Here is a 23,718-nt window from a genome sequence, read left to right as displayed (position 1 = left end):
GGCCAAGAAATGTATGGAGAGTTTTAAATCCCCACCTAAGATGTAGTGACGACAAATCTCCTTCACAGCATTAAATAAGTCTAAGGCATATTCTATGGTGCCGCCTGGGGGTCTAAAGGCTGATATGACTATAACTGAGTCTCCTGAGGGGTTATGTATACACCAACACAATACCTCAGAGTCAGATTTAATTTCAACTGGATCACTAGTGAGATTATCTTTATGCGCAATAAAGACTCCACCATACCCATCACTACGATCTCTGCGATAAATTGAATATATTGAATATTGAGGCAGCAGCTCACTGTTGTAGATTGTTGGCCTTAACCAGGTCTCATTTGCAACGACCACGTCAGGGTTGCTGCTTTCTAAGAGATTCCAAAAGCTTTCCTTCTTGGGCATATAGCTTTGCATAATAAGGCACACAAACCGAAGCTGGGAGGGTGTTTCTTTATTGTTTCTAGGTTTTCCTGCTGGGCTAGAAATGTGCAGAGGTTATCCTATTTCTGAATGACTAGAGGTGTTGGAGAGGCTAAGTCACTATGGGAAGTGATCTGTAAGCAAGAAAACCGATTTACAGAGTCTACAACAAAACTATCGAAAAGACTACTTGAAAGGTTAGGAATTCCACATGAACAACATACCCATGAGGTATTCGAATTTTCAAGGGCATGATAAACTAATGTAGGCATGTGCATACAATCCTTGTAATACCATAATGAACAATTGTCACAGGCTACAGCCTTGTGTTTACATGTAACAGCCTTTCCATAGATTTGGCAAGGGTACTATGGCCCTGGGCCTGGGTTTAACTCGGTGTCTGATGCATGGATGATAAGCAGGACAGCAATGTACAGCAAATGTTGTTAATAGAGCTATTGAGCATTAAGTTTTTTACCATTCCTGACTGAGCTATGCAATAGCTCACTAGCAACGGGCTTTGAACTGTAATTATTCACGTTGGCCGTACCACAGTATGTTCTTAGACACAGAGTTGAATATGTACCAAAAATACTTGTCTTGTGGCATATATGGGCTATCACTGGGCTGGTAGACGAAATAGCATAAGACAATCTTACTTGGAAATGTTCGTGAAAACAGCATGGAGAAAGCAAAAAGTCCGAAGACAAAGTCCAAATTCCGTATTCTCTTCATGTTGTTTAGATTGGAAAACGGAAGTGAAAGCGGAAGTTGCGCAATATTTGGGAACTCGACAGTTCGGCACAATGGAATAACTGTTCTATAGTAAAAACTACTCCGATTGTCAGAATTTACACATAAATGGGAACAGCACATCTCCTGTAGACAGAGCAGTCCGTTTTGGTAAGAAGAGAACTACAATTTTTTTTTTTTACAATAAATGGTCGAACTTGAGAGATGGAAACGAAAGACGTCCTGTGTGTCACGCATGCGTCCTATATCGATCAATAAGGATGGTTGTAGAAAGGTAGAATTTTGAGCATCAGAGAAGTTTTACAATAATTTTATATTTTAGAAACTTATTAATATCATTTTTTTTGAAACAATAATAGGCCCAGACATATGTATCAATCCAGGCATCCATTTTTTCTTTGTATCATCTGAACTTAAATGCTTTTAAGCTCTTCCCATATGCATGTTTATACGAATTGTCCTTACGTTTCATTTTTACTCTGCAAATATTTAGTTGTAATGGGATTAATGGCGCTCGTGACCAATAACTTTAATCCACTCTTTTTTGTCTGCATTGAATTTTACAGTCTTCATTCAAATCACTATTAAAAAAACAGACTAAAATAAATAGCTTATTTAACTATTTACTTGGATTTTATATTGTATAGAATAGTAGATTTTTTTTTCGGTGTAGCCTTCACATACCTGCATAATCGAGACTCATCATGTTGAAGATAACAAAAACAACATGTGAATCAAAATTTGAATATTTTTTTTTAATTGTCATATAGCAATTTCCAGTACTTTTCTCTAACACATTGTATTTGATTTATGAAACAGGTGTATGTGTCTTTTATAACAACACACAACTTCAAACAGATAAAAACATAAATTGTAGCCAATCCTCTTTGTGTCCTGGCCGATTTCTGTCCTCAGAAGCCCACCTGTGTAAGTAGTAATAATTTTATCGCCTACAGTCTGTATGTTTTTATCTTTAAAACATGTAGAATAAAAAAATATAATAATAATATAAAGAATAATAATATGTTGTCATTGTAGACGAACCTTGTAAAACCATGGAATTAACATCAACAATTCCATCAAGTAATAAAAATGTAACTTTCGTTCCTGAAGATAAGTCAGAAGTGTATACCACTGTGTTAATGTAAGTACACAAAATTACATATTCCACTTGCATTTCAATTTGCAGTGTATAGAAAAAACATTGATTGATTAAATTGTATTTCATTCAATATTTTAGATTGGTTTCAGCAATATCATTTTTCTGTATTGGATTGGCCATTTTCATCATTAAAAAATGGAAAGAAAGACAGAGAAGGAAAAGCAGAGGTTAGTACATAAATATTCAATAAGAAATGTATTAATCAGATAGAGGTGGGAATCACTGAAGACTTTCCTTAGCTCTTTACAAATAAAGGATGGAAATGGAAATTTATTACACTTTTAAAAAATCATTGAGAATAACATTTTTACGCATTTCTCTTAAGAAAGTGGATGCCTCACAGCAATTTTATTGTTGAAAAAAAAAACAATTTGATTTAAGTGCAAAAGATTAGATAAAATTCAGCAAAAATGCTGCTTACATCAGGAAAAAACGTTATTTTTTTAAACTAAAAGATATATTGTTAATAATATAAAAGTAAGGGTTTTTTTTTTAATTTATAAAAATATACTTGTATCTACATGTGCTTGTTGATTAGAAGATTTAAGGCAATCATGAGTTCTATATTAAGTGTTGGTTATAATTGACAGTGAAATAGGGGAACTGTTATTGGAATTATGAAAAAAATAAATCAGTAAATTGTTACATATCACAACAGAATATTTGTTTTCCGTTAAGGAGTTTTAATTCAAGAGGTTCGTCCTTGCTGCAGTTGAAGTAGACCAAGAGTTTTCCGCAACTTAAGGTTTAAAAAAAACACCATGTGAAATGCTCTGTGTTATGCTACGTTTACACTATGTTTTCGGCAGCCAGGGTAGCCCCGTTTGCCCAAAACGTAGTGCGCCGTGAGATTTTGGTTATTTTCCCCTCTATATCCAAGTTTTGACAAGTTCTTTTGCGGTCTTCTACGGTCTTCTACGGAATCCGTGATGGCCGTAGGAAGAGGTTGCCGTGGAGTGCCGGAGGCTCCACGTGCATGCACGGCGCAATACGGTTCTGCCACGTATACCAGCACGTTCCCCCCAGGCCTCTTACGTTCTGATGGGTCCCCTCTCGTTTCTCGCGTTCTAATGAAGTTCTTATACGTTTCTCACGTTCTGTCAAGTCTTTCTACGTATGAAACATGGACGCCAGGAAACTATGGATCACGTTTGTACCAGAGAAGGTCTCCTAACTAGAAACAATCATTGTATCATGACCCTTCGAAGATAAAACATCATGAATTCCGAAGACGAAGATTTTATTTTCGCGTGTTTGCTGGGTGCATACCTAAAATAACTTCGTCAAAATGAAGAAAACCAGCAGCAGTTACAGAGAGGGAAGGCAGGAGTGCAACAACTAGGAATGAGACGAATAAGACGAATGAAACCTCTCTGCAGTGCCCGGCTTTTATATGCTTCCTTTCAGACCGCGTGCGCCGTGTGAGACCGTAGTAGAACACAACGCACGGGGACCGTAAACCGTAACATACCGGGACTAACTCCTATTGAACGTGAGGAAACGGCTACAATACACCCTACTTTGCCTAAGGACCATGATGAAACGTGGAAGAACGTGATAAAACGGACAACAACCGTGAACTAGCCGTGACAGAACGCGGACTAAACTCAGTAGAACGACTCAAAACGTGAATGGACCGTGAGATGAGTGGAAATATACATTCTCCCGTTCCACTGCGGCCTGCCTCCAAGTTCTGGTACGGTCTATTACGTGCTGTCGCGTTTTGTTGCGTTTATTCCGTTTTACTACGACCTTCTACGTTTCACATCTGCAACTTGCCCGCCGTGACAAATTTTTTGACAGTCTAAAAATCTGGCACGGCATCCACGGCAGTCGCGATGAGTTACGTTTGCCCATCCCGTTGCCCCAAGTTTTCTCACGCCCGTCCCGTTTTTTCCACGGTGGCCTGAAACGTTATTGCCGTGGATGCCGGAAACTTAGTGTAAACGTAGCATTACACCGAGTATAATGTGTTGCACGGTGTGCGTGGATTTGAAATATACCGGTTCGTAAACCGTGCCTCGCCGTATCTAGAAAAAACTCAGCTAAAGTCCTCGCAGAAGGATAAAACGTACGCTCAACTAGGACCTTAGGTCCCCCGCTCAGTTTACGACTATCGGACCTGTTTACTCCGCTACAAAATGTAAAGTAAAGTGAAAATAGAAAAAAATCGTCTTACTGTGAAGCCTTTACAGTGTTAAAACCCCCAGGAAAATTTATTTTTGTCAAAGAAATAACCATCTAATGGTTATTAGAAAAGATGGGGGAGGGGGTGCTGAGCAAATTTAACTGCAATATTATAAGATATATATGATATACAAGAGTTGAACACTTATGGATTATGTTGGGTGATCTGTGGTCTCCTCTATGATCTTATTATTCCATGTAAGGTTATAGTATCTATATACGCAGTGCCTTAGTTAACATCTGATCGCCTTACTAATAGTAAGCGACTCAGAGTTAACGACGTCCAGTCTCTGCAACAGCAGATTTCTAACAAGCACGGGTAAAATGAAGATTTTGCCCCCTACCTCTTCATTTTGGTTGGACTTTTCAACAATCCTTAAACATAATGGAATAATAAATTGCAAATAAATTATTTAAACTTTCCTTTGTCTTCCTAATAAGAGGTCATGCTTCAATAGACCTCATCACTTCAACACTTTGTAGCAAACCCATGATTTTATTTATCTTACAACGAAGATGTACACACTGTATTGCGAAGTTTGGAGCTGCATGGAGTTCTCCACCACCCCACCCCCCATCCTTAGAATTATACATATCAAATTCATAGATCACTCAAAACTACATTATATTAAAAAAATATAAAACTTTAAAAAAATATTTATATATTGCACATACGTAGGTGGACCAGACGTCACCTTATATTAAACATCTAGAGGACACCTTATATTGTGCATCAGTAGGAGGGGCGGGCAGAGGACAATTTATATTGTACATCAGTAACGGGACCAAAGGTCACCTTTAATTGAACATCTGTAGGGAGACCTGGGATCATTTTATATTTTACATCAGTAGGAGAAATCAGTAGGGGGACCAGAGGTCATCCTATATTGTACATCAGTTGGGGAACTAGAGGATTTTTTATATTGTACATCAGTAGGGGGGCAGAGGTCAACTTAAATTGTACATCAATAGTGGGACAAGAGGTCACGTTATATTGTACATCTGTAGGAGACATCAGTAGGGAGACCAGAGGTCATCTTATATTGTACATCAGTAGGGGGACCAGAGGTCATCTTATATTGTACATCAGTAGTGGGACAAGAGTTCACCTTATATTGTACATCAATGGTGGGACCAGATGTCACTTTTATTACACATCAGTAGTAAACATCAATGTGGAGATCAGAGGTCATGTTATATTAAACAACAGATGGGGAACTAGAGGACAACTTATATTGTACATCAGTAGGGTGGCTGAGGTCAGCTTACAATCTACATCAGTACTGGGACCAGAGATCACTTTATATTGTACATCTTTAGGGAGACCAGAGGTCACTTTATATTAAACATCATTAGGAGACATCAGTAGGGAATCAGAGGTAACCTAATATTGTACATCTGTAGGAGGACCATGGGACACCTTATATTGTACATCAGTAGGCAGGGGGGCAGAGGTCAACTTATATTGTACATCAGTAGTGGGACGAAAGGTCACCTTATATTGTACATCTGTAGGAAAACCAGATGTCACTTTATATTATACATCAGTAGGAGACATCAGTAGGGGGACCAGAGGTCATCCTATATTATACATTAGTAGGGGAACTAGAGGAGACCTTATATTAAACATCAGTAGGGGGCAGAGGTCAACTTACATTGTAATCATAACTGGAACCAGAGCTCAAATTATAATGTACAACAGTAGGGGACCAGGGGTCACCTTATATTGTACAGCTCTAGGGAAACCAGAGGTCACTTTATATCATACATCAGTGTGCGTGGATTTGATATATACCGGTTCGTAAACCGTGCCTCGCCGTATCTAGAAAAAACTCAGCTAAAGTCCTCGCAGAAGGATAAAACGTACGCTCAACTAGGACCTTAGGTCCCCCGCTCAGTTTACGACTATCGGACCTGTTTACTCCGCTACAAAATGTAAAGTAAAGTGAAAATAGAAAAAAAAATCGTCTTACTGTGAAGCCTTTACAGTGTTAAAACCCCCCAGAAAATTTATTTTTGTCAAAGAAATTACCATCTGATGGTTATTAGAAAAGATGGGGGAGGGGGTGCTGAGCAAATTTAACTGCAATATTATAAGATATATATGATATACAAGAGTTGAACACTTATGGATTATGTTGGGTGATCTGTGGTCTCCTCTATGATCTTATTATTCCATGTAAGGTTATATTATCTATATACGCAGTGCCTTAGTTAACATCTGATCGCCTTACTAATAGTAAGCGACTCAGAGTTAACGACGTCCAGTCTCTGCAACAGCAGATTTCTAACAAGCACGGGTAAAATGAAGATTTTGCCCCCTACCTCTTCATTTTGGTTGGACTTTTCAACAATCCTTAAACATAATGGAATAATAAATTGCAAATAAATTATTTAAACTTTCCTTTGTCTTCCTAATAAGAGGTCATGCTTCAATAGACCTCATCACTTCAACACTTTGTAGCAAACCCATGATTTTATTTATCTTACAACGAAGATGTACACACTGTATTGCGAAGTTTGGAGCTGCATGGAGTTCTCCACCACCCCACCCCCCATCCTTAGAATTATACATATCAAATTCATAGATCACTCAAAACTACATTATATTAAAAAAATATAAAACTTTAAAAAAATATTTATATATTGCACATACGTAGGTGGACCAGACGTCACCTTATATTAAACATCTAGAGGACACCTTATATTGTGCATCAGTAGGAGGGGCGGGCAGAGGACAATTTATATTGTACATCAGTAACGGGACCAAAGGTCACCTTTAATTGAACATCTGTAGGGAGACCTGGGATCATTTTATATTTTACATCAGTAGGAAAAATCAGTAGGGGGACCAGAGGTCATCCTATATTGTACATCAGTTGGGGAACTAGAGGATTTTTTATATTGTACATCAGTAGGGGGGCAGAGGTCAACTTAAATTGTACATCAATAGTGGGACAAGAGGTCACGTTATATTGTACATCTGTAGGAGACATCAGTAGGGAGACCAGAGGTCATCTTATATTGTACATCAGTAGGGGGACCAGAGGTCATCTTATATTGTACATCAGTAGTGGGACAAGAGTTCACCTTATATTGTACATCAATGGTGGGACCAGATGTCACTTTTATTACACATCAGTAGTAAACATCAATGTGGAGATCAGAGGTCATGTTATATTAAACAACAGATGGGGAACTAGAGGACAACTTATATTGTACATCAGTAGGGTGGCTGAGGTCAGCTTACAATCTACATCAGTACTGGGACCAGAGATCACTTTATATTGTACATCTTTAGGGAGACCAGAGGTCACTTTATATTAAACATCATTAGGAGACATCAGTAGGGAATCAGAGGTAACCTAATATTGTACATCTGTAGGAGGACCATGGGACACCTTATATTGTACATCAGTAGGCAGGGGGGCAGAGGTCAACTTATATTGTACATCAGTAGTGGGACGAAAGGTCACCTTATATTGTACATCTGTAGGAAAACCAGATGTCACTTTATATTATACATCAGTAGGAGACATCAGTAGGGGGACCAGAGGTCATCCTATATTATACATTAGTAGGGGAACTAGAGGAGACCTTATATTAAACATCAGTAGGGGGCAGAGGTCAACTTACATTGTAATCATAACTGGAACCAGAGCTCAAATTATAATGTACAACAGTAGGGGACCAGGGGTCACCTTATATTGTACAGCTCTAGGGAAACCAGAGGTCACTTTATATCATACATCAGTGTGCGTGGATTTGATATATACCGGTTCGTAAACCGTGCCTCGCCGTATCTAGAAAAAACTCAGCTAAAGTCCTCGCAGAAGGATAAAACGTACGCTCAACTAGGACCTTAGGTCCCCCGCTCAGTTTACGACTATCGGACCTGTTTACTCCGCTACAAAATGTAAAGTAAAGTGAAAATAGAAAAAAAATCGTCTTACTGTGAAGCCTTTACAGTGTTAAAACCCCCCAGAAAATTTATTTTTGTCAAAGAAATTACCATCTGATGGTTATTAGAAAAGATGGGGGAGGGGGTGCTGAGCAAATTTAACTGCAATATTATAAGATATATATGATATACAAGAGTTGAACACTTATGGATTATGTTGGGTGATCTGTGGTCTCCTCTATGATCTTATTATTCCATGTAAGGTTATAGTATCTATATACGCAGTGCCTTAGTTAACATCTGATCGCCTTACTAATAGTAAGCGACTCAGAGTTAACGACGTCCAGTCTCTGCAACAGCAGATTTCTAACAAGCACGGGTAAAATGAAGATTTTGCCCCCTACCTCTTCATTTTGGTTGGACTTTTCAACAATCCTTAAACATAATGGAATAATAAATTGCAAATAAATTATTTAAACTTTCCTTTGTCTTCCTAATAAGAGGTCATGCTTCAATAGACCTCATCACTTCAACACTTTGTAGCAAACCCATGATTTTATTTATCTTACAACGAAGATGTACACACTGTATTGCGAAGTTTGGAGCTGCATGGAGTTCTCCACCACCCCACCCCCCATCCTTAGAATTATACATATCAAATTCATAGATCACTCAAAACTACATTATATTAAAAAAATATAAAACTTTAAAAAAATATTTATATATTGCACATACGTAGGTGGACCAGACGTCACCTTATATTAAACATCTAGAGGACACCTTATATTGTGCATCAGTAGGAGGGGCGGGCAGAGGACAATTTATATTGTACATCAGTAACGGGACCAAAGGTCACCTTTAATTGAACATCTGTAGGGAGACCTGGGATCATTTTATATTTTACATCAGTAGGAGAAATCAGTAGGTGGACCAGAGGTCATCCTATATTGTACATCAGTAGGGGAACTAGAGGACCTTTTATATTGTACATCAGTAGGGGGGCAGAGGTCAACTTAAATTGTACATCAATAGTGGGACAAGAGGTCACGTTATATTGTACATCTGTAGGAGACATCAGTAGGGAGACCAGAGGTCATCTTATATTGTACATCAGTAGGGGGACCAGAGGTCATCTTATATTGTACATCAGTAGTGGGACCAGAGGTCACCTTATATTGTACATCAATGGTGGGACCAGATGTCACTTTTATTACACATCAGTAGTAAACATCAATGTGGAGATCAGAGGTCATGTTATATTAAACAACAGTAGGGGAACTAGAGGACACCTTATATTGTACATCAGTAGGGTGGCTGAGGTCAGCTTACAATCTACATCAGTACTGGGACCAGAGATCACTTTATATTGTACATCTTTAGGGAGACCAGAGGTCACTTTATATTAAACATCATTAGGAGACATCAGTAGGGAATCAGAGGTAACCTAATATTGTACATCTGTAGGAGGACCATGGGACACCTTATATTGTACATCAGTAGGCAGGGGGGCAGAGGTCAACTTATATTGTACATCAGTAGTGGGACGAAAGGTCACCTTATATTGTACATCTGTAGGAAAACCAGATGTCACTTTATATTATTCATCAGTAGGAGACATCAGTAGGGGGACCAGAGGTCATCCTATATTATACATTAGTAGGGGAACTAGAGGAAACCTTATATTAAACATCAGTAGGGGGCAGAGGTCAACTTACATTGTAATCATAACTGGAACCAGAGCTCAAATTATAATGTACAACAGTAGGGGACCAGGGGTCACCTTATATTGTACAGCTCTAGGGAAACCAGAGGTCACTTTATATCATACATCAGTAGGAGACATCAATAGGGGTACCAGAGGTCACAATAAAGTGTACTTCAATAGGGGACTTCAGAAGGGGGGCCATATGACACCTTATATTGCATATTACATCAATGGTGGGACCAGAGGTCACTTTATATTATAAATCAGTAGTGGGACCAGAAGACACCTTATATCATACATCAGTAGGAGACATCAGTAGGGGGACCAGAGGTCACCATATAGTGTACTTCAGTAGGGGGACCATAGGACACCTTATATTGCACATCACATCAAGGGAGGGACCAGAGGTCAATTTATATTGTACATCAGTAGTGGGACCAGAGGAAACCTTTTATTGTACATAAGTATGGGGTCCAGAGGACACCTTTTATTGTACATGATTAGTGGGGCCAGGGATCAGTTTATATCGTACATCAGTAGTGGGTCCAGAGGTCACTTTATATTGTACATCTGTAGGGGGACCAGGGGACACATTATATAATACATCAGTGTGGGGAGCAGAGAACACTATATACTGCACTTTACATCAGTAGGGTGATCAGAGATAATCTTACATTGAACATCAATGGGGGACCAGAAGTCATCTTATAGTGTACATTAGTAGGGGGACCAGAGGACACCTTATATTGTACATCAGTAGGGGGACCAGAGGAACCTTTCATTGTACATAAGTATGGGGCCCAGACGACACTTTTTATTGTACATCAGTAGTGGGACCAGGGATCAGTTTATATTGTACATCAGTAATGGGTCTATAGGTCACTTTATATTGTACATCTGTAGAGGAACCAGGGGACACCTTAGATAATACATCATTATGGGGAGCAGTGAACACTTTATACTGCACTTTACATCAGTAGGGGGACCAGAGGTCATCTTACATTGAACATCAGTAGGGGACCAGAAGTCATCTGATGTTTTTCATCAGTAGGGGGACTTATATTGTACAGCAGTAGGGGGACCAGGGTCACCTTATATTGTACACCAGTAAGGGACCAGTGGTCACCATATATTGTACATCAGTAGTGAGGTCAGAGGATATCTTAAATTGTACATCTGTAGGAGGCTGAGCTTTCGGTCAGTTTTATCGATTGTCAGTAGATGGACCAGAGATAAACTAATATTGTACATCAATAGGATGAGCAAAGGTCACTTTATATTTTCTTTTATTATGATGTTTAAATGTCACCTCTACATTGTATAACAGAAAGGGACAGAGGTCACCTTATACTGTACAAGACCAGGTGTCAGATTATTTTATACATCATCAGGGGAAACAGAGGTCACCTTCTACATCAATATGAGATCAAAGTCAAACTATGTTGTAGATCATTATGGGGATCTTAGGTCACTTTATAATTTATAACACAAGAGGGACCAGCTATCGCCTTATGTTGTGCATAAATAGGGAGACCAGTGGTCCCCCATTGATGTAATTTTTTAAGGAAAACAGATATAACATAAAATTAATATGAATGCAGAGATAAGGCACCAACGATTCTAGATCCGTCTTGGCCAAGAGTCATCTAAAAAAAAATAAGAATAGACCAGAGGTTACAGATAAAATGCATATTAACGGGATACTAGAGGTTCTTTTATAAGAACACGACAAGAGGCCTATGGGTCATCTGAACAACATGTAAAAACTTTAAAACAATTAAATTTTGTTCGCACTTTGGAGCATATTCCATGACATTCGCAATTTTGAAAAAAAGCACCATTGATAATCATAACTATATACTAAGCATGCCTAGTTTGGCTACTTAATACCTATATAGAGCGTAGGGGAACAAAAAAGTTCATTTTAAGTAATCAGTGATAATTAGCAATAATTCGTAGTGCAAATTGACCACAAAAACCCTTATTCTGGGATAATACATTTCACAATATAAAAAATTGATTATACCAACAACAAATTTCATAGCATCAATTCAGTAACAGTATTCAATTAGAGCCCCTACCCCTCAATGGTACCAATGAGCCAGGGACCTTGAAATTTAGAGTTCTGGAAGAGGCTCCCTTGCTTATCATGACTATATGTTGTTAGTTTAAGTAATATCCAGGAGCAGAGAGAAAGATTTTTTAAAGAAATAATGAATCAATTACGCAAAATGCACAGCGCAAAACGCCAGGAAAAAATCATATAGGAATGTCAAATAAGTTGATTCAGGTGACCAAATAAGGAGTTTTTGGTCTCAATATTTATGTAAAATATTAGGTGTCTTTTAGTCTCCCTGTTGACTTTCAATATAAGATGATCCCCTGGTCTTCTTATTGATTTAAAATGTAAAGTGTATTCCGGTTTTTTCATTGTCGTTTAAAATAGTGTGATCATTAGGTTTAATGATGTACAATATAAGGTACCTCTTGTCCCCCTACTGATGTCGATATGAGGGCTGTTCAATGAATAATGTCCTGAACTCTATGAAATACAATACAGATATCATATAGCATTAAGCTTGCCTTCCTCTCGATAATTAATTTTTAATTAATTTTTAACAGTTTATGTGACAAATTTTCATCGCTTAGTTTCATAATGAGAAGCTGGAAAACAAGGGTATTCGAGACACTACATAAAAACATAAATGTTAAAGAATCAGTAATCTAGAGTGAAATTAAACCGTTCATTAAAGCTGTTGTAAAGCTTGTTAAGAATCCCAAAGAAATTCTCGTTAAAATATGTAAAATTAACAGCAATCAATGTCTGTTTTATAGACAATTTAGCAGGTGGATTTAAATGATTGAAAAATTATTGGTATATAATGGGCTTCAAAAATGGATACTGTCCTTGCAAACATAAAATAATAGAACCGATGTACTGTTTGCCAAATTTCAAAAAATAATCACTGATGGTGTATGATTGACTACACGACACATAGCAAATTTAAAAGACATCATTTCGGGAGTAGTTCAAACTGTTTTAAAGAAACGTTTGACAGATAAAAAAAACTTAATACTCAAAAGTCACCCTATGTTTTAAAATAAATGGGAGTAAAAGACTGCGTGTAAGAAAATCTGAACAATTATTAAAAATATCAGTAATTTTATTAATTATCCAAGTTTGTTTGAATTTCAAACAGATAATGAAAGTAGAATCTGCTTAAAACCCTCTAAACAAAATTTACTATAAGATGTACATGACACAAACAGCGATGGTCTGAGAAGAGCAAAGAATTGCAAAAGCACAAACACAGATTTATATGCAATTTTCTTAAATATTAGTGGTCTTGTTGTTCAAATTCATATTCGGGGAGGCAGTTTAATTTCTGGAGGAATCTAGAATGCAAACCTGAACACCCTGAAGAGTAAAGGAGTCTTGGGGATAAACAGAAAGTTAATGTTCTTTCACATTAACATTTTTTGCCAGATCTTTCGCCTTTTGATTTGTTTCCAAATTTCCATACTTAAAACAAACCTTTCAGAAGGCATTAACAAGTCCAGGAAATCATAGAATATGCCATAATCCAGTACACAAAGAGTTATACCCAAAACTGAGTTCGAAAAAACAATCAGAAATTGGATTAAAAAAATATTAACAGACATGTGTTTTAATTAAAAGGTAACATAATATTAAATCATTGTCACTAAATTATTGAAAAGCGTATTTTGTTTCTTTCCGTGCATCGCGGACATTGAATATTTAAAATACCTCGTATAAGGCGACCTCTACTCCCCATATTGATGTACACTATCAAATAACCTCTCGCCCCACTAATCATATACAATATAAGGTGACCTCTGGTCTTCTTATGAATGTTGTTTTCATATGAATCTGACCCAATGGGGATCCGTGTAAGAATAGGTTCTCAGTAATCCCTTGTTTGTCATAAAAAGCGACTAAATTGGGCGGTCCTTCGGATGAGTCCGTATAAACCGAGGCCCCGTGTCAAAGCAGATGTGGCACGATAAAGATCCCTCCCTGCTCAAAGGCCGTAAGTGCCTAGCATAGGCCTATATTTGCAGCCCTTCAACGGCAATGGTGACGTCTCAATATCAGTGAAATATTCTGGAGAGGGACGTTTAAGGGTATACAATCAATCAATCTTATGAATGTTCAATATAAGGTGACCTCTGGTCTCCTTATTGATGTACAATATAAGGTAACCTCTGGTCTCCTTATTGATGTACAATATAAGGTGACCTCTGGTCCCCCTACTGATGAACAATATAAGGTGACCTCTGGTCCCCGTACTGATGTACAATATAAGATGACCTCTGGTCCCCCTACTGATATACAATATAAGATGACCTCTGGTCCCCCTACTAATGTACAATATAAGATAACCTCTGATCCCCCATTGATGTAAAATGCAATATAAGGTGTCCTCTGGTCCCCTTACAGGTGTATAATATACGGTGACCTCTGTTCCCCTTACTAATGTGCAACATAAGGTGACCTCAGGTCCCCCACTGAAGTCCCCTACTAAAATAAATATAAGGTGTCCCCTGTTCCCCCTACAGATGTACAATATGTACAATATAAGGTATCCTCTGGTCTCCCTACTTATATACAATATAAGATAACAACTAGTCTCATCACTGATGTAAAATGCAAGTTGTCTTCAGGTCCCCCTACTGATGTATAATATAAAGAGACCTCTGGTCCCACTACTGATATACAATAAAAGGTGACCTCAGGTTACCCTACTGAAATTCCCTACTAAAACTCAATATAAGGTGCCCCCTGGTCCCCCTACATATGTACAATATAAGGTGACCTCTGGTCCCCCTACTGATATAAAATATATGGTGATCTCTAGTCCCCTTAATCATGTACAATATAAGGTGACCTCTAGTCCCCATACCGATAAACAATATCAGATAATCTCTCGTCCCCCTAATCATGTACAATATAAGGAGACCTCTGGTCTTCTTACGAATGTTCAATATAAGGTGACCTCTGGTCTCCTTTATAATGTACAATATAAGATCACCTCTGGTCTCTATATTGATGTACAATATAAGGTTACCTCTGGTCCCCCTACTGATGTACAATATAAGATAACCTCTGGTCCCCGTACTGATATACGACATAAGATGACCTCTGGTCCCCCTAGTGATGTACAATATAAGGTGACTTCTAGTCCCCCCAAACATGCACAATATAAGGTGTCTCATGGTCCCTCTACAGATGTACAATATATGGTGCCCTCTGGTCCCCGTACTGATGTATAATATCAGGTGTCCTCTAGTCCTCCTAATCATGTCCCTGGTCCCTCAACAGAAGTACAATTAATATATGGTGTCCTCTGGTCCCCATACTGATATACAATATAAGGTGACCTCTCGTCCCCCTAATCACGTACGATATATAGTGACCTCCGATCCCCTTATTGATGTTCAATATAAGGTGTCTTCCGGTCACCTTATTGATGTACAATATAAGATAACCTATTGTTCCCCTAGCTACTGATGTACAAGATAAAGTGACCACTAGTCCACTTTAACATGTACAATATAAGGTGACTTGTGGTCCCCCAAATGATGTACAAAATAAGGAATCCTTAGGTCACTCTTACGACGTGCAATAAAAGGATACCATCCATCCCCCTATTAATTTAAAATGTAAGGTGAGATATGACCCCTCTAATGATGTACAATATAACGTGACTATTGGTCTTCCTACTGATGTACAATATATGGTTACTTCTAGTTCCCCTAATTACTTTATCGTTTTGCAAATATAAATATTAGAAAGTTGATCTGTATAAAGTTACAGATATGATTATTTTGGAGTAAGAGAAAGAAAACTGTCCATCATATAAAATTCAATAAATACATAAGGTGACCTGAGGTCTCCGTATTGACATCGATTAATATACCTTTGTGCCTTTAATGCCTGAAGAGTTCCTAAAATGTTTTATTACTACGCAAACTGACGAACTATTCACGGGGGACCTGATGTCCTAGTTAAGCGTACGTTTTACCCTTCTGCAAAGTCCTCGGTGTCCCACCGTGTCCAGTAAATTCGCTCTGTGGGAAACCCTCAATCAATACACTGCCATATTGATTGATCTTCAAAAACTATGAATACATGTAACGCTTCAATTTCAATACAGTAAAAAGAACAGATGGATGTAGTGGACAAGAAGAACACGAACAATTTATTACTACATATTGTGCCCATAGTGAACCAAAGGTGACGAAGAATAAATCCAAAAAAGAACAACAATTTTTTTTCCAAAGTAAAACAAAAGCAGGTAAGCATCTTTTCGAGACCAATAGTTACATTATATATGTGTATCCTAATCAATTTTCTTGAAGAAAATATGGGTGCATCATGTCTTGATTATCGATCTTTCCATTTCTGTAAAAATACTGTAAAGCATTTTCATAAAGTATACGAAATTTAGACTTAAGTGGTTCATATTATATGAAAGAGTTATGTTGAAATTAAATTCAGAACGTAATACCATGACACTGATAAGTCTTATCACGACACATCCTTTCTTACTGTACATTTTCAGAAAAATAAATCAGAAAATTAAATTGTTTCATATTTTGTCATATAAAGGATAACACTTGCTTTCAGAAAGCTTCCATTTTTCATTTCACAGTTTTTGCATTCGATTTATTTATCTTTAAGCCCAAATGACTTCGGAAGTCTTTTTGATATTGATGGAAAACGTTTTAAGAAAATACATCTGCACACACAATTTATGACATTAATGAATGAAAATATTCAAAATTAGGGCCTGCCGTCAATTACTTAATTTTAAAAATAGTATGGGTTTATCATTCCCACAGCTTTTGACTGACAATATAAGTAAGATAAAAAAAAAATAAATAACGATATTCACACATAATACAGTTAAAATTACGATAACAGGTATCAAAACACAAACAGCACATATATTATGAATATAAATATAACAAAATAAGAATAAATCAAAATGAACTTCAAAATTATAGTTTATAAAAAGATAGTCTATGATTAATATTTTGTGAAATAAAATAAAACTAGAGGTACGTGTGCTATATGCAATGAGCTCAATAAATATTTATAGCCCCCCCCCCCCCCTCCTCCAATCTCTTATACTGTACAAGTTTTGCGATTTTGTTTTACGGAAATGTGTAAAGAAAAATGACTTGTGGTACCTAATGTTATTCAGAAGCCGCCATATCTCACGTCATATGTAAGAATATAAACGCAATGTCAATCTTTTGCCATGAAAATCCTAAAATACCTGTCGGATCGAAAAGTAAAATAGGAGGGGCACAATGGCAATATGTAATACAGACTTTGTGAAAGTGTAATTTAATTTCACTCAGTGGTAAAGCGAATAAGAGGAGTTGCGAATAAGAGATGGGAACCCCGAAGCGAAACTGACAGACAGACGGACGTGCGGCAGACCCTCTCCATCATACCCTTCATCATCTTTTCAAGCTGGAAGTAGCAGTTTTGCTGAGTAAAATGTATACTTTGTAATGTCATAGATTCATAGTTCATGTACATTTACTTATTGATAAAAGAAACAAGCAAACTTAACTCAAAACAGGGGAAAAAACTAAAGACAAATTGAACAAAAGCAAAACTAAAGATTAAGATCTGCAGAAACCACACTAACAGGAATTGATTCTCCTTTCCCATTTTTGATTCAAATCTGTCTTTAAAGTAATTGTAAATTTAAACGATAGATACCTCAAAATACTGGTTAAACTTTATCAAAACTTAAATATATTAATGTATTAGTCAAAATGTAAAAACTGTGAAAAAAACCAACTGCCAGTAAAAATAAATAACCAAGAAAAATCACAAAGAACAAAATACGGTTGTAACCACTATCGGCCTAGTAAATTCGTAAAAAAAAAAAAATAAACTATTACATCTTCAGAAATAAAGTGTGATATATCTTGTACACGATCTGGTCTATCTGATCACGGATGTAAAAAAAGTTACAAAAACGCTACGTAAATTTCAAAACCATACAATGTATCAATATATTCTTAAAAAATGGCAGTTTTTATATCTTTGATCTCAAAATTTACTGTGGCCGCAATGAACGCGATTCATGAAACTTACATATATATTTTTTTAAAACGCAACAATTTTTCGATTTTACAACACCTTGTGAATCGCGTTTGTTGTGGCCAATATTAAATTATGTCTATGTGTTATTCTGAGTATCTAGATGAGGAATCTAATGTGAACTTATTTTTTTAATTAAAGGCACCGTAATTTATGTAAAAAAAATTAAAAAGTTTTCAGAATGAGTAATTAAGTCGACTCATTATCTTGAAGAACAAAGATTTAACAATAAATTAGGTAGACAATATATTTTAGCCACCCTTCAGGTAGAAATTACCGATAGGGATAACTTTAGATCAGCATGCTAAACGATTGAAGTATCAACTGACCCCCCGCCCCAAAAAAGAAAAAAAAAATATATATATATATATATATATATATAAAGAAAAAAATATTGTTGTAAAAGTTCGCAGATAAGAAAAATGTGCAAATAATCAAGATTTTTAACCCTTTTTAATGTTTTTTTTGCAACTGATATAATTGTTTGTTTTTCGCCTGGAATGATTATCAATATTATACAAGTATGAATATTACGCAATAAACTCATAGATGACGTCACAATGGATCGCGTAAAACAATTCACGTTTTTTTCCCTATTTTTTTAAGTTGCCATTAATAATATTTATTTAGAACTTCAAAATTCCTAAGGAAAAGTAATTTGAAAGATATATGACAATTTATAATTGTGAAGAGATCCTGAAACTAAATATCATTGAGATGGTGGCCATCTCAAAGGGCCCCGCATTCAACAATGAACATGAAAATGTAAGGTCCTTTAAAAGGGATTATTTTGAAGAGGAACATTTGTGTTATACAGTAAAAGTCATTTAGTACGACTTCACAGATACTGCAAATTTTCTAATATTTATCGAAATTATCTTGTATCCCAAGTTATATAAATTAACTGGAATTAAGGCAAAGAATTATGCACCAAACAAAGATTTTAAACAGAAAGGGTAATTCAGACCATGACCTAGAAACTTTGACCAAGGTCACTGCACATCCATTGACCAGAGGATCTCTATGAGTGAAGTAATAGCCAGATTGGGCAAACAAAAGAAAAAATATACTCCAGACTAGGATTTTTCATATCATTCTGCTATGACCTTGACCTTTGACCTAGAAACTTTGTTCAAGGTCGCCGCACCCCAGTTACCCAAAGACACTCTCTGGATGAAGTATGAGCTAGTTATGGCCAAGGAGAGAGAAGATATGCTCCAGACAAGGATTTTTCATATAATTCTGCTATGACCTTGATCTTCAACCTAGATACTTGGTTCAAGGTCACTGCACATCGGTTACACAAAGGCACTCTGTGGGTGAAGTATGAACTGAATATGGCCAAGGAGAGAGAAGATATGCTCTGGTCAAGGATTTTTCATTTAATTATCTATGACTTTGACCTTTGACCTAGAAAGCTGGTTCAAGGTCACTGAACATTGCTTTCCCAAAGACATTCTGTGGGTGATGTATGGGCCAGTTGGGCCAAGGAGAGAGATGATATGCTCCAGACAAGGATTTTTCATATAATTCAGCTATGGACCTTGACCTTTGACCTAGAAATCTGGTTCAAGGTCACTGCACACCGGTTACCCAAAGGCACTCTGTGGGTGAAGTATGAGCCAGATTGGGCCAAGGAGAGAGAAGATATGCCCCGGACAAGAGATCTCGGACGGACGGACGGACAGACTGATCACTATAGGGCGCCCGCCGAGCGGGGCCCTAATTATGTGGACAAGAAAATTTAATTGTTTTCACCCTCAATATGGAGGTGTCTGGTTGATCAAGTAACATCAATCGATCCACTTATTTAAAATAAAACAAATGTCTGTGTAAAATTGTTAACAAACACATTGTTGCATTTTCCTTCTTAAATACGTTCTGAAATCCAAAAAAAGAAAGAAAATATGACAGATTTATTTTTTTTCAAGGAAAGTTGTCCAACAGATCTAGTCATTGTCGCTACGTAAATATCAATATCTCGTATACCCGATTGCATAAAGATCATATAAGTGAGCATCATTATTTTTAGTGTATTACATAAAATGGTATTATAAATAAAAACCAATGCCTTTGTGTATATTAAGTGGTACACATTGTACATATTACAAGTTCATTACACTGTAAGTATGCTCTAAGTATATAATTTAATTTAATTATAAAATGGGGGGGGGGGGGGGGGCAGGGCACTTGAACTGACTCCGTATTGTTGTTTTTCCCCCATACATTGCAACAGAGTTGTTGGGGGTTATATAAATGAGTTATATACAAATGAGTTATACATATATATATATATATATATATATATATATATATATATATATATATATATATATATATATATATAGACCCTAAAACGTGCTACTACACCACTTGAACGGTACGGTTTGGTACGCTTTGTGCACGGAACGGTACGCTTTAAGAACGGAACGGTTCGTTTTGTGAACGGTACGGTACGCTTTGTGCACTGAACGGTTCGCTTTGTTCACGGAACGGTTCGCTTTGTACACGGAACGGTACGCTTTGTGGACGGTACGTTTCGTTTCTTGCACGGAACGGTTCGTTTTGTGAACGGTACGCTTTGGGAGACGGTATGCAAATGAAGTGGGCGGAGCCTGTTAGCTTTAATTTTTGATTGGCTGCTAAAAATTAAATCATTTCAAATGACTTTTGAAGTACTTAATACACGTATATAATTATATTTCCGCTTTTAACAAATTAATTTCTCGGTTTCAATTTAAACATTAATTTACACTACAGGGGTGATTGAGGAAAAATGAAAAAAAATGAAAGGAAGGAAAAACATCATCCCATCGATGTTTTTGACATTATGTATAGATATGTATTAATATATATAGAACTCGTAAAGATGTCTGTGCTTATTATTTACATATGCTGAACATTCATTTTAAAACGGAAAAAAATTTAATAAATATTTTTTTTTCACTTTCAAATAAAGTTGTAAGATAATTAAAAGGAATTAATATATATATCGGGTATATACTTGTTCTATACATATAACGCTACGCACATATGTAACTTATTTTTAATTCATTGATCTATAGAAATAAATAGGACTCTTCCTGCTTCATTTTTATTCCTAGTAATTAGATATGTACATTGTTTTTTTTTAATTTTTAAAATAATAGATCTACCGTTCAAATGTTAGCTTCAGAAGAAAAATATCAGTAAACAAAATAAATACGAAAATCGGCAGCAGAAACATGAAATCAATACAATAATTTCCGGGCGCTTTATCGCTACAGAAAACTTTCTTTTCACAGACAAGTATTTATGTTTTCAATAATCCTTTCAGTGTATTAAGTAATTATTTCAATAAGTTTTCTTTATTTTATTAAGTTATTCTATTCTTGTAGTCTGTAAAAACGATGTCGTGAATGAGAGAGAGAGGGGGGATAGAGAGAAAGATGCAGCCCCTTAATACATTATCTGTAAAAAAAATAATAACTTGTATTTATTCTCATTCTTCATTTATTAACATCGCTAAAGTCAATTAATTAGTCTATGATTCCATTTAATCAACTCCTTTACAACTATTGTTCAATGAATAATCCGTTCTCTGTACATGCATGCTGTACGCATGAAATTCTCGTGCATCACCTGTCAATCAAAATGGTATGACGCTTTGTAACCCGGAAAGTCTGTTTACGCAAGAAGAATTTCTCCTGTTATTTGAAACATTCTTATGGTCAGTTTATAGTTCACACCTGTTTAAATAAAATATTGGGTCACAGCCGGAGGGGCGGGGGGATGCGCGTGTTTAACACACCTTTCCAATTATTTAGTTCTGACCACATCAAGTGTATTTAATCACTCAACTGACATCCAGCAAATTCATCTTCCAGGTTTCACCACAATATTGATTATAAATTTACTTCTTAAATTATCCTTTTTCAGACAAAAATGAAGCATCTATCCCTAAATTATAATTTTCTTTTTTTTAAGCACAATTTAAAGTCTCATAAAGTTGCATAAGTATTGCCTTCTAGAGGGGAGGGGGGGTGTAACAAACATAACTCGAATGGCTTGAAACAGGATTGATATTTTTTAAATTTCATTTTATTTAGTAAATTATCTTTTTTCAGACACTAATAAGGATGTTTCCTGTAGATTATTATTTTTTTACTTACAACGTACGATTTTGCAGACTTCTAAAGAACTTTCGACCAGCTAATTCGTATTGCTTTCTACAAAGGGATTGGGATACAGTGTAACAAACCTTATGATATCTTTATTTTTTCGCAAACTTTTTTTTTCATTTTTCATGAGATGTATTTCAGAATGAAGTAATATTTATACTGCAGTTTGCACATTTTATTTGCAAGAAATTCGGCTGGCGATTTTTGTATGTGCAGCGTGAAAGTTTATCACAGTTTTATTAGTAAGATTATCATCTCTGTCAGTTCAGTAGAAATATTCACGTTTACCGCATGTAATATTTTAATCCATATTTTACATGATTACAGATTTTCAGTGTAAGTAAAACTGCACCAATGACTCGCCTTTAGTAAAAATCTTAACGGAATTAATGTGAGAGTCTAATACGGTTCTTTTTAAAATTTTTACTCTAGACAGTTAATCTATGTTTTATAATTCTTACAAAATAATTCATTAGTAAAATCACGCATCTGATATGTATTACATAAGAATGCATACTTACGACAAAAATCTTGTATCCGATAAGATTTAATAATTTAAATGAGCAAAATTAAAATCAAAAATAGAGACCACCAGGGAATAAATTCATGATAGCGTGTTCTTTCTTATTGGTATTATAGTCTATTGAACATATTTTTATGTCAAATATAATTATAGGATTATGAAACATGAATGTACATGTACACATTGAAAGAGGATTTTTTCCCCGGGCACGAGCACGATAATATTGAATTTTGGGGCACCTTATAATTTTATTTTAAATATCTGTATAATTTTAAAAATTACGATTATCAAAAAACTAATATTTCAAAAGAAAACTGATTTAATTTGCTAATATAAAGAAAATGAAAGACTTCAAAGACACCGACATCGTTCGAGGTCCACAATGCCCCGTACGTGTTTTACGGGGAAAACTCCTGGCCTGCACTGTACGTTTGGCCACAAACACAACCAGTTGATCTAATTTATAGCAAATAAGAAATCGTCTCACACTCTGTCCAGTTGTTTTAAAGTTGTATTTTGCTTCGAGTAGTTTCCTTATTTTCACAGTTGAAGGCCCAGAAGCATATGCATGATACTCGATAATGGTTTTCGAACAGGCAGACACAACGTTAACCCCCGTCCTCCTTTCACAGGCGTTGTAGCGAGAAATAAACCAAAATGACTTATTTGGTCATTACATGATTCAAAAATCATTGGGGGCGTGGTTTGCATAATTAACCAAAGAACGGTACGGTTCGTTTCTTGCACGGAACGGTACG

At 36.2% G+C, this 23,718-nt stretch overlaps 1 protein-coding gene across 1 annotated transcript; it reads left to right on the top strand.

Moving 5' to 3' along the window:
* Positions 1 to 510: 510 nt before the first annotated feature.
* Positions 511 to 21,719, top strand: LOC134276401 (uncharacterized). The gene is made up of 6 exons (XM_062758659.1): positions 511 to 556; positions 1,993 to 2,100; positions 2,212 to 2,317; positions 2,414 to 2,502; positions 16,308 to 16,448; positions 21,655 to 21,719. Exons 1-6 carry the CDS (start codon positions 511 to 513, stop codon positions 21,717 to 21,719), a joined length of 555 nt encoding a protein of 184 aa, XP_062614643.1.
* The last annotated feature ends 1,999 nt before the right edge of the window (positions 21,720 to 23,718 follow it).

This window comes from Saccostrea cucullata, unplaced genomic scaffold (assembly GCF_032062105.1).
Source record: "Saccostrea cucullata isolate Sc308-1 unplaced genomic scaffold, CSIRO_AGI_Scuc_v1 ctg7029, whole genome shotgun sequence".
In the NCBI taxonomy this organism is placed as follows: Eukaryota; Metazoa; Mollusca; class Bivalvia; order Ostreida; family Ostreidae; genus Saccostrea; species Saccostrea cuccullata.
This window is presented reverse-complemented; position numbering and strand designations above follow the sequence as displayed.